This window comes from Parus major, chromosome 2 (assembly GCF_001522545.3).
Source record: "Parus major isolate Abel chromosome 2, Parus_major1.1, whole genome shotgun sequence".
NCBI lineage: Eukaryota > Metazoa > Chordata > Aves > Passeriformes > Paridae > Parus > Parus major.
Genome location: NC_031769.1, coordinates 5,162,713 through 5,175,344, shown reverse-complemented (window position 1 = coordinate 5,175,344; position 12,632 = coordinate 5,162,713). Strand labels below are relative to the sequence as shown.

At 39.3% G+C, this 12,632-nt stretch overlaps 1 protein-coding gene across 4 annotated transcripts in view; it reads right to left on the bottom strand.

Annotated features, from left to right (window-relative positions):
- Positions 1 to 755: 755 nt before the first annotated feature.
- The window catches only part of LOC107200857 (sodium channel protein type 5 subunit alpha-like), a 213,502-nt gene continuing 201,625 nt past the window's right edge, over positions 756 to 12,632 (bottom strand). For all 4 annotated transcript variants that reach the window (XM_033520158.1, XM_033520151.1, XM_033520153.1 and 1 more), the window contains 5 exons: positions 10,255 to 10,308; positions 8,580 to 8,717; positions 8,040 to 8,144; positions 7,279 to 7,549; positions 756 to 5,613 (listed from right to left, as the gene is read on the bottom strand). In XM_033520158.1, coding sequence (XP_033376049.1) covers positions 4,379 to 5,613; positions 7,279 to 7,549; positions 8,040 to 8,144; positions 8,580 to 8,717; positions 10,255 to 10,308 — 1,803 coding nt within the window. In that variant the 3' untranslated portion in view covers positions 756 to 4,378. The remainder of the gene's footprint in view (positions 5,614 to 7,278; positions 7,550 to 8,039; positions 8,145 to 8,579; positions 8,718 to 10,254; positions 10,309 to 12,632) is intronic.

Here is a 12,632-nt window from a genome sequence, read left to right as displayed (position 1 = left end):
CAGTGATGGGAACACATCTGTAGAAATTAAACAATTCTGGTAAAAATCTAGATGTGAAAATCTTTCTAGTGGGGATCATGACACTGAACTTCCTCCACATGGGAATTTTGACCACAAATTCTAACCAGGAATTTCCTTAACTAACCTGACATGTCTCCATGGAGAATTCTCATTTCAGCAAACTGCTCCTTCCAACCAAAAATATCTTCCTGAATTTCAGACAGGTTCATTCTTTACACATTGACTCAGAAGTTAAATTATTGTATGACATATTTTAGCAACTGCTTATTAAAAAAAAGTCTTCTCCACAAGTCAGACTGCCCCAGGTTAATATAAAACATAATTATAAGCTGATTTTATTAAACTAATTCAAAGGTCTGACTGAATTTTTTCATTGCAGTTCAAACTAGTTTTCTTCCTCCAGCTAATTCTACTAGGCAGGATAGGTTGAAATATCAATGTTGTGTTCATCCTATAAATGATTCTGTTTGAAAAGAGACTTTAGAATCTGCTTTGAATTAATCTGATGTAGCCAGCAATTCTCCACTGATTTCAAGGAGCTTTGGATCAAACCTTTAATGCTTTGTAGGTTGCATTCCCATGTAAGATGAACTGGAAGGGTTTTCATCAACAAACCTCCTAGCAAAAGTCACCATGCATTTCCCAAACAAATACGTAGAAAAAGAGAAATAATAACATAAATGTTGACAGTGTAACCAAAAAAACAAAAACAAAAACAAAAAAAAGGCAGAGGAAATATTTGTTATCCTTATTTATTTAATAAAGAAACATAATAAACTTGAATTTTTCCAGGTACAAACAGCTTAATATGTCCTATGATATTGGCTGATATTTTCCTTGCTCTTTTTGTAGCTTGAGTGATTCATGTGATAGCCTTTATTGAACAAATCAACAGAAAAAAATGGTAGCACTCACCATGCTTATAGACAGTGTGGGCCAACTATTGAGTCAGTGTCTTAAACTAAATCACTACACTGGGAGGTTTTATCATGGCTCAATTCAGATCGGCATCTCCAGTCACAAAGATCTACAAGTGAGGTTATTTGACATTTTTGAGGGGAGTTCTGCATACCATACAAAGATTCCATTCCCTCTTCATCCCTAAAACACGCCACAGAACAACAGAAAACCCAATAGGAAGCCGACCTTCCAGTTACAAAGGTTTTTGAAAGTAATTTACAATTCACTTTTAGAAAGTTGCACTGTAAACATCTAGAGTTAAGACCCTCTTTCCGATATTTTTGCATTATTATTTTGTTTTAAAGGTTTTGGGCAAAAGAACCATTTGTAATTTCATCAATAATATAGGGTCTCACAGCAATGACACTAAAATGTTCAACTCAGGGGCGAAATGACCAAAGGAAGGGCTCTTCTCTAATAAAATCAGTGACCAGCTAATTGTCTCTTTACACTCCATTCATTACTGGGCCTGACTCTTAATAAGAACAGCAGTTGAATATTGTCTAATAGAAGTTGCAAATAATTAAAATATTGTTAAAGCAGCATAACCAACAACTCACTTCTGAGTGTAGGCTGGCATTTTCCTTGGGTTTCAGACAATTTACATCATACATGAAAAGAAATCACATGAGAAATGTTCCTTTTCCTTAGTATTTTTCCCTCTTTTTTTTTTATTTAATTCTAAAGCTTTGAAAGGAAAATAATTTTGCAAGTTGTCAGCCAATAAATGCTTGTTCAGCAAGTAATGAATGTACTATTTTCTAATTAAAGTGTTTCATTATAGGCAGCAGCTTGTTGCTAATGATCGATAAATCCCATTGAGGAGAAAACATTTTAATCAGTAAGTCGTGTCCTCTGAGTGTCAGCCACTCTATAAACTCACAAGATACATATATATGTATAGATATAAGTATGTGTGTGTGTATATATATATATATGCATATAAATATAAAAATCGCATACTCTTTCTGGGTGATATGTACAGTCAGAATAACATTACAGCATAAATACACAGGGAATTTGTATAAAGTTTCTCTAATTTGAGAAGCCTTGAGCAATTCTGAGTTTTTGGGGGAGGTGGGGGGTGGGGAGGGGTGGGGAGGGGGGGAAGGAATAAAGAATGTTTTCACTTCAAGGAATGACGAGTAGTCCCCTTAAGTTAGAATCTAATTACATACAAGATTTAAAGGCAACAAAATGCCCAGAGGAACAGCCCTATGTTATACACCATAGACATGGGGTTAAAAGGGCAAGAGAGTATGATTATAATAATACTTATATAGTATGGTTCATTCCCTTATAGCACTTTGCAATCAGAAAGTCTTACAACACCCCTGTGAGGTAGGTAAGTATTATTATTCCCATTTTACAGATGGGTAAACTGAGGCACAGATAGGTTAAATTATTTGCCTAAAAATCATGTAGTAAGAATCAGGAATAGACCCCAGGAATCCTGATGGCAAATCCTCTGAATTAACCAATAGACCACTCTCAAGTGAATGCCTGAGACACCTCTCAATGAATGGAGAGAATATATTAGCCCATATTTACACAGATACATTGTCATCCTTTTGACATGTTGTCATACATATTCTGACTTGTTTAGAGGACAGATAACAATGGCCATAGATAAGCTTGACTGTAACATGTTGCTTTAATTCTTGTTGCCAACCCCATGTGGTTTTTTGACTCCTTCACAACCTGGGATGTAACTAAATGTTAATGACAATACACCTTAAATACATTCTTGATATCTTTGCTTCTCCAAGGTGAAAAAGCACAATTAATCTTCCTTTAAAGTGCAATGGCTCATTACAGAAATCTCAAGATTTTCCATGAAGTCCAACCAAGCCCAAGTACAATCAGTCAGAAGGTGAAAAAGAAAGAACTTGTCTGTAATGATGGACACGTCTCTATATTCCATAAATAATTTCTCACATTCTATCGAGGCTGAAAGATAATAAATAATAATCTATGTTAGCCCATAAAAACCTCTAATACTTTTCTACAGCCACACATCTACCTTTCACCCCACTGTCATTTCTTTGGCCTGAAGCTGAAGGACACATGAACTGTAAATATTATTTTACCTACAGGAATGAGGATATAGCTACTATCTAGTAGATTTTTTTTATCAGTTCCTGTATTATTTGTCCTTCCCCAGAAATCTAACTGTACTATCTGAGAAAATGAAAGATGGACCTTGAGTAAAAAGGATTCAAACCCTCAACATTTGTGTACAGATCCAGAGGTAATTCCCCTCCCACCTTCTTGATCACACTCTCGCAGCTGTTCTGCACTGCCCAGTTGGCATTGATTTATTACTAGTAATAGTATTAGTAATTTATTTTTTTTTTGAGTAATATTCATGTACAGAGTTCCAAATAAGGCTGCTTAACTCAGTGTTCCTGGGGAAAATGTAACCTATCCCACTACCTTAACAGAAACTTTGCCAGCCTAGATGGTGCTTTGGATCACGACACACAAACGTGATGCGCTACTTCTACGGTGAGTTTGATTGCAGATTTCAAAGCAGATTCTTGAAACATACTAAAAAATTAGTGCTTTTATTAACAGTTTTACAAACAGAATCCATTTTTGTCTAGTTTCCTGAAGGATAAGAACAAGCCATTTCTCTCATTATTTTGACATCATTTGCTTCTCTGGTTATTTTTTTTTTTTTTTGTGTGTGTGTGTGTTTCTGCTGATGTGCAGTTGCAAGTCCCAAGAGGGAGGGCTTAGTGTAATCAACAGTTTAAATGTTGCTAATTTGATACTTCAATTTGCAACAATTTTCCTCTTCAAGCGATGGGGATCCCGCAAGTTCCTATTACCTTGACTCGAGTTCATCATGAAGAGTGTAAGGATTATTAATCTCCATGGAAAAAGAGACTTCTTTTTTTTTTTTTTAAGTAAAAAAATATCAAATATAATAAATTTATGAAAGACCATTCACAACATATACAGTAAGTGTTACATTTTGCTACAGCAGCTGTGATTTTTTTTTTTCTTTTTAGAATGCAAGGTCATACATCGCCATAAGTAAACACACTAATATGAGTAAGACCTTAAATGAATGTATACAGCCAGGCTTTATCTGTAGATAGATATACACTGTGTTTACTGTTTTACAGTCTAGCCTATTCTTATTCACACCATTGATATAACAGCTATGACCCTGCAGAGAATCTTCCTGTGCATATATAAATATAAATATTGAGCCAAGTCAAAAAGAGCAGGGTCAAATGTTATATGACTTATTAGACTCCTGTAGTTAAGGGTAAAAACTCCACTGTTTCTTTTGCAACTAATTTTTAATAAGAAGGCTGCTTCAATCGTTGTGTAGTTACAGCATTACATTCTGTAAACAATGTTTTAAAGCATTCTAAACAAACATTTAAACAATTGATTCTTTATCCTTGTCGGGTGAGAGGAGACAATCTATAGCCTCATCGCTTTTGCTCAGGTCCGTTATCTTCAGCTGGAGGTTCTCACTCGTGCCTCTGGTGACGCTGTCGTAGGATGGAGGGAAAGAGGTGGAGGACAGAGTTTCTGATTTGTCTATTGGCCTGCCGTAGTTTTCGTTCATCATGAACGCAATGAGACCCTCCTTCTCGGGCGCATCGTCCTCCAGGATGCTGCTTTCCAAAGTTCTGTGCCGGTACAAGTAGGATGCCTGCTTCATGGAGCGCCGGAACAAATGTCTCCTGTAGGCCCTCTGGATGACGATGGCGGAGACCTCCTCTTGCTTCCGCCTGAGAGTGGTTGTAATCGGCTCGTAGGAGATCTTAGAGGGATTCGCTGCCATGAACTTCTCTTCCATCTGTATTTTAAGGGCATCCATCTCTCCGGATTCTCCTAGCACCCTTTTTGTAAAAGCAAACAAAATATCCAAGCAATGGATCCTGTCTCCGCTGACCATGGGCAGGTCCATCGCTATGAGTTTGATTTTGTTTGGTTTCGCTATGCGCAAAGGTTCTGACAGCGCGTCTGCAAAGTCTGAAAGTGCAGAATACTCAATAAACTGAGTGGCTTCGGGGTCAAACTTCTCCCAGATTTCATAGAACATATCAAAATCATCCTCGCTTAGAGGCTCTGTACTTTCCTCAGTGGCTACACTGAAGTTCTCTAAAATAATGGCTATATACATGTTTACAACAATGAGAAATGATATAATGATGTATGTAACAAAGAAGAAAATCCCTACGGCGGGGCTCCCGCAGTCTCCCTTTGAACCATTTGCATTGGGAAGGTTTGGGTCACAATACGGTGGTCCGGTGTTTAAAATAGGATTGAGGAGACCATCCCAGCCAGCTGATGTGGTGATTTGGAAGAGACAGAGCATGCTGTTAGCAAAGGTTTGGAAGTTGAACATGTCATCAATCCCATACTCCTTCTTCACATAGGCAAAGTTAGCCATGCCAAAAATGGCATAAATGAACATGACCAGAAACAGCAAGAGGCCAATGTTGAACAGGGCAGGTAGGGACATCATTAAGGCAAAGAGCAGAGTTCGAATTCCTTTGGCTCCCCGGATGAGTCTCAGGATCCGGCCAATCCGAGCCAAACGAATGACTCTGAAGAGTGTGGGAGAGAAGAAATATTTCTGGATGATGTCAGAAAGTACGGTGCCTTGAAAAGGAAAAAAGAAAGACAGCAAGTTAGTACATGGGAAATAACGCCAGGCTTTCCTTTTAAAGCAATCAGTCAGGATTATTAAGAAAATAAATAGAAAGTTGCCCAGATTGGAAGGCTCACAATTAAGGGAAAGGCATTGTTGCTTTTTCATGCCCATTTAATCCATAAGAACTTGTGAGAGAGTAAGCAAAGAGTGGTAGTGGCTGTTTTATGAAGGGAAAGCTTTTCTGCTGGTAATGAGAAACCAAGATCAAGCCAAGACACAGATAACTGCAGCTTTTGGCCGTGACCCACCTGAGAAATTTGTCTTGAGTGCAGATGTCAGAATTTGTCTCATATGACAACATTTTTGTCTGTAAAATAATGAGTCAGAAATGCTGGTGTGCTGGACCAAAACAGTACAGATTTCTACTGTGTATCCACTTGGTTGTTTGCTGATAATTTTTTCCAGTTTCCCTGATGGGCTGGGAGAGAATTAAGGGCTAAGGCTCTGCTAGGAAGGAAATGAGGTTGCACCTCTGTATTAAACTCTTCCTGCAGGAGCAGAGCACTTGGTCCAGACAGTCTAATGCCAAGTTCCCAGCTGCACTGTGCTGTGCTAAGTGCCTGTCTCCTGCAGGAAAAGGGTTCTGTGGCATGGCCCAGGGCGTCTGGCACTGAGACAGCCTGGCTGATCATGGGACAGCACTGTGAGCAGCATGACAGCTCTGGTTAACTGTGTACTGTGGGCATATCCACAGCACCTGACCTGAAGGTTCTGGTGACATCTGCGTGGCAGTGACGTTCCCTGGGTGACCCACATCTGTGACATCCAGGCTGTTCTATGCCCCCAAAGCACAGGTGGGTCTCTGAGCACCAGAGATCTGCACTGGGATCTTGCAGCTTCCCCAGTCCACTACAGGGTGTTCAGAGTAGCAGGAGCATCAGCTGATGTTTTCCTGACATGACACTTTTTCATTCACCTATTGCCTCCCTCAAAATGGAAAGTTATTTTTCAGGAGAGTTGAATTTCTGAGCTCCTTTTGCTCAATGGAGCAGTTGATCATCTTCCAGTTGCTGCTACTTCCAACTTTAGTGAAAACTCTTTTGGTAGGATTTTGGGTTCATTTGACCTGCACTTCTTTAGCATCTAAATACATCTTTTTTTGGGGCTGCAGAACAGCAAATGGTCCAAGCTAACAATAAAACTGTTTCTTGCTGTTTCATCCCTTGGCTGTATGAAGGTGCAGAGGTCCACTGACAAGGCTGAGAAAAGTCAAACTCACTGCCCAAACCTCCCCTGAAGGACTATTTTAAACTTTTGTAATAAAAAACAAATAGCAGAGCAATGGCAATCCATATGTGCCACTTTCATGTGGCTTTTTTACTTCTCTGTCATTGGCTGTTATGCAGAATATGTATTAAGTGTATATGGTGGACAGCTCATGTTTATCACCATGAACCATTAAATGTAGAGTTTGACAAACCTAATTTTGCTGATCAAACCAGTTTCTGTTAGCCAGTGGTATGTTAGTTATAATTACATATTAAAATTGTGGTTAGGATTCAACTCTCTGAGTTGAAAGCATGTATTACTGCACAAACTCTTCAACTTTGCCAATTAATTTTACCTCTGCCTTTCTAACACTGCAGTCTGGGTGGAAATCGAGGGTCACCTACCTACAATGGACAGAATCACAACCACAAAGTCAAAAATGTTCCAGCCGTTGGTGAAGTAGTAGTGTCGCAGAGCCAGCATTTTGAAGATGCACTCCCCGGTGAAGATGGCAACAAAAAGCATGTTGATTTTGTGGAGGATGTTCACTTTTTCCTGACTTTGGTCATCTGTTTCCACCATCATGGTAACCATGTTAAGGCAGATGAGAATCATGATGGAGACATCGAAGGCTTGTTTCGAGACGACATCGAAAATAAAACCTTGGTATTTGTTCTGGGGGAAAGGATAAGGTTTAGTTGGGAAATTTCCATGGAAAAATGATGTACTTATCTCCTGATTTATCAGACAGTAGAGGAAAACAGACAATATATTGTATCTGATTGGAACTTCATAAACTTAAAAGTGATGATGAATGTTTTTTTTGATGGAGTTTTCAAACCCATTTGCTCCTAATGCTTTTTGAAACTACTGTAAACAAGGCTGGACTCTGGCCATGAATTTATTCAGTACAGGCAGGTGGCCACTGGCATATGTAAATGGCACATGTAAATTGCAATGTTAGTCAATGCTGCAGAACAGAGGGAATTTTGTACCACAGTCCACTGTACTTACAAATATCATCCAAAATCAAAACATGTAATTATTAAGTGCTTTTCATGTGGGAGCAATAAACCTTCCTACGCTGGAGTGTTGAATGGTGCTTATTCTAGTAAATAAACATTCGGCTATTACACAAAGTTCAACTGAATGATGCCATTCTTACCAGTGGCCTTGGGATTGGCTTTTGAGGTTTCTTAGATCCCAGCTTTTTCATTGCATTATAATATTTTTTCTGCTCTTCTGTCATGAAGATGTCCTGGCCACCTAAGTATAGGGTGAGAACAACACTATTACTTTTGATGAAGAGGGCACACTTCTGCCCCCTTCCAAAGCTCAAGGATGAATCCTCTTCACTTTCATTTCCCTTTAAATGTAGCTTTCTTCAGGTTGGACTGCTTAGGGGGACAGTGGTGACTGTGCACACAGGACACCAGGCTGGTCTGAGACCCTGTGTCAAATTTTGTGCCAGAGATCCCCTCTGCCTGAGCTGCTTTGCTGCATTCTGTGGGGAATAGAGTCCCCCACCCTGTATTTTCAGGATGCTCATGCTCTAGAGACACTAGGGACTGCTACAGCTGTAAAAATCCCACAAGGTGGTTTCTGATCTCAAGGCTGCTGTGGCAAAGCTATTGCTGATAAATCTGCTCCTGGCCTTGGTCCCTGCAGCAGTCACAAGATGATGTGTAGCATATGCTCTACTTATCTTTTTCTTTTGTTGGTTAAAATTGTCAATGATGACACCAATGAAGAGGTTCAATGTGAAGAAAGACCCGAAGATGATGAAAATCACAAAGTAAAGGTACATGTATAAATTAAATTCCCATTCAGGCTGCTCCTCGCACTGCAAAGGGAAAAGGGAAAGTGTGAAAATGACACCACCTCTGCACACATCAAAATATTGATGCAGTCAAAACAAAGCTGTCCATTGGAAATAAAAGTTATGAAATATGGGAAAAATACTGTAACTCCTGTGAGCAGTCAGCTCTCCTCGGTCTCTGAAGTTTACCACGGGCATCTGCAATGCCACAGTCATTTCAGCAACACTTCACAACATTGTCATAGCAATCACACTGCTCCAGAAAGTGCAACTCCAGAATAAATCCTACAAAACGTTCTCAGTCTGAACCCTGATGGGGAAAAGAATCAATTTCCTCATTATTCTAATGCGTATATGAAGTAATGGTGCTTACAATAAAACAGAAGTATGATTGTGGTATAATTGAATCCTACTGAAAAACACTATATTTTTAAGTACACTGTATTTTTAAGTACAATTTTATTTTAATGAGGGGTGGAATGGGATAAGGTCTATTGCTGAAGAACTGAGCAACACAGCCTGATTATCTCAAGTCACCTCTGCCATGTTTGGCAACAGTGCTCAGATTTACCCCATCAGCTCCTGGTATCTAAACAAGGTGCATTCCCTAAATGCCATATTTTCTTGTAAATAATCCATAAGTTTCATTCAGCAGCAGGGAGGATAGCTGTGCACATGTAGGGTCAGAATAAATCACCATTGTGAGCTATGTTATGCAAAGGTACTGCTCTGTTCCTGTGGTAACATGGAGCTCTTCCACTCCTTGTTCCTCCCCTTAGGCCTTGACTTTTGCCCTAAATTCAGCCTGTCCAATTCCTAGTGCCAGACAGCTGCCTCAAAAATTAAAAATAAATGTAAACATGTTCCTCTAACATAATTAAAAGAAGGAAAGAATACTATAGGTCTTTGAGTAAAAAGATAAACAAGCTACACGTGGTGTAGCAAGGGAAATGTTTTTTTTGTTTGTTCGCTTTTATGGAAACCTGAAAGCTGAGCAGGACAGAGGTAAGAGCTGAGCTGTCACCAGCCACCAGCACATCTCAGAGCTGGAACTCACAACACCCCCTTTGTCTGCCAGGAGCCTCTCCACACTCTTCCAGATGAGCTGCTGGCTGCAGAAGACACTTACTCAATGTGAAGGTGTAGGGTGGGTTAAATATTTGTCTCACAGAGCAATTCAAACTTAAACCCAGCACTTTTAAAGACATGTTATCATCAGAAGTTGGAAAATAAGGCAGTAAATGGAGGAGGGGAAGAAATATAGACAATGATTTGGGTCTTTGGTGGACTCAGACTCATTCTTGAGGTGCCTCTGTGTGCTGGGAATTCTGCAGTAGGAATAGGTAAATCAGTTGTGCAGGAGTAAGGGCCACATTTACTCTAATTTCAGGGTCATTATGCTTCAGTACAGCTACAAACGTGGGACTGCAGCTGTCTCAGCCAGAGTAAGACAGAGATTGGCACCTTACACATATTTTATTTTTTTGTGCTTGTTGTTAAGCATCATCAGTGCTGTAAAAGGCAATGGAAAAGGAAATTATTAATTTCCTTGATGACTTACCTCTCTTGAATCCACTGCTGCATACATAATATCCATCCAGCCTTTAAATGTGGCCTGAAAAAAAAATCCCACATAAGACATAAGTGTATTAAAAAAGTACACCCCAAAATGTTATCATCTCTGTGATGAACTTTCAAAATGCCATGTTGAGCATGTACTTCACAATTAATGCTTTGCCTGCCTTGCAATCTAACATATATCCTTGAGTTTATATTCATTTAGATATTTAAATTCATTCCAGAATGGTTCTCTCCTGGATTTTCTCATTTCTGATTTTTGATTTTCTGCTCTTGCATGGATAAAAGAAAGGCTTTGATAACAGATTTTAAGAAGGAGAGAAAACATAACAATTAAATCTTTGGATGTTCTGACCTTAAAAATTTCAAGTAATGAGGAGATATGACTACACATAACATTAAAGAATGTTGTCTTGCACAGGCCTTGCACCAAGTGAGATGGATCCCATCCATATCTTGCTGAATCTTGGATTCTGCCCTCTTCTAAACCAGGGCAAATCACGACAATATTAAAGCCCAGGGAGTTGCATAAATCACAGCTAACTTGAAAGGAGCAAAGGCAATCAACACCTGCTGTGAGCCTGGCCCTGGAAACTCAATCTCTTTTACTGTTCAGACTGTCTTTATATCCAGCTTTACAGAGTCAGTGGTTTTATTTATTTATTTTTTTAAATAATTGTTTAAATAAAAGATTCCACTGAAGTCAGTGTCTCTTATTGGAATGTTCAATGCAGAAGGGCAGTGACGGCGCTCCTAGGAGAAACACAGGGAAGGGATTTTTATTATTCTGTAGCAAAGCCACGACACTTTGGTCTCAATATATGACTCTTACTAGGCACAGCCTGATGCCAAGCACACCTGGCATTAGGTCTGACTCTGGCCTAAGCCCCACTGCCTTTATTTGGGCTCTCTAGAGCCATTTCTCATTTGACTTCTGACCTATTCAGACCTGCCCTGACCTAAGTCAGCATGAGCAGATAATGAGGCATTTTTAGATTTATTAATTTCGTCAGATTTACACTGGCATGCATGTAAGACCCACACCCAATATTTTTTTGCATCCTACTGACACTTAATTTTCCCCTGTTGTGTAGGCATACAATTCCAGATAATGCCAGTAGGAATTTAACCTGAAGTTACCAAGAGAAACCCAGGCAGCTGGGCTGAGGTGGGTACATTCAGTGGTTTTAGAAATCTCTATTATTATATTAACTCCTGGAGGTAATGCTGCCTTCCCAATTTCTTCTGAATGCTACCAAGCCAAAGGAAAATGCACAAGAGATCAATGATATTTCTCATGAAAGTATATATTAAATAGTGTATAAAAGGTTGCACCTCTTCTTATCTACTGCTTGAAAGAGATTAAGTCTCTCCCCCAAATCAGAACCCTTAGGAAAATCTCTTCCATGGTGCTGTGTGTTAAAAACCACTTTAGATGAGAAGTATCTACAGGAAGGATCAGCAGTTTTATCAAAACAAATAATTATTTGAACCTGTCATGCTGATACTCCTTAAATATTCTAATATTTTCCTTTTTTGCTGTTCTCTTTCTAATCTGATGAAAGCCTTTCTGGTGCCGTTAGAGCTTTCAGCTCAAAGTGCTGTTCAGGAAGGGTGGCTGGGATGAAACAAGAAATCCTTTCCCTGTGGCACAAAATGAGATGATCTTAGCCTGTACTTTTCTCCCACTTGGCAGGAAATCTTTTCTCTTCAGCAGCTATTTTACCCCTCAATGTGTACCACGGACACCAGCGACTCTGCTGCAAGGCACACTGCTTTTTTAGTGATACGGGACAATGAAGTGATCTGACAAAAATAAATATTAAGAGAATGAAGTGCTGTGATTTTCTGTCTCTCCCAGTTGTCGAGAAGCAAGAGAATTAAAATTCTGTGGGACATCTGGAAAGCTTTGCTGGACACTTCAGCTGCAGAGGGTAAAAGATACTAAGAATGAAAGAAATATAACACTGAGAAAAGAAATTATTTATCTGGAATTAGTAACCACTTACACTCTGGATAAGGAAGTGACAAAATCTTCATGGGAGTGTTTGTGATATTATCCTGCCTGGAAGCTATCCAGAGAAACACCATTTTCTACTGAAACTGTCATGTGATGAGATTATCTACCGATAAACTCATCCTGGGATGGGATTACATTTCATTATTTCACTGGTGGTTAGAGCTGCAATGCAGCAAATTAGTGGGGAGGAGGATAGGTGGGATGGCACTGGCTGCCCTCAGAACAAATGGTGCCTTGAAGTAGAGAAAGTCTTTAAATCTGTGAGCTGTTGGGCTTTACTTCTCTTTTTCTTTTTTTTTCTTTTTCTTTTTCTTTTTCTTTTTCTTTTTCTTTTTCTTTTT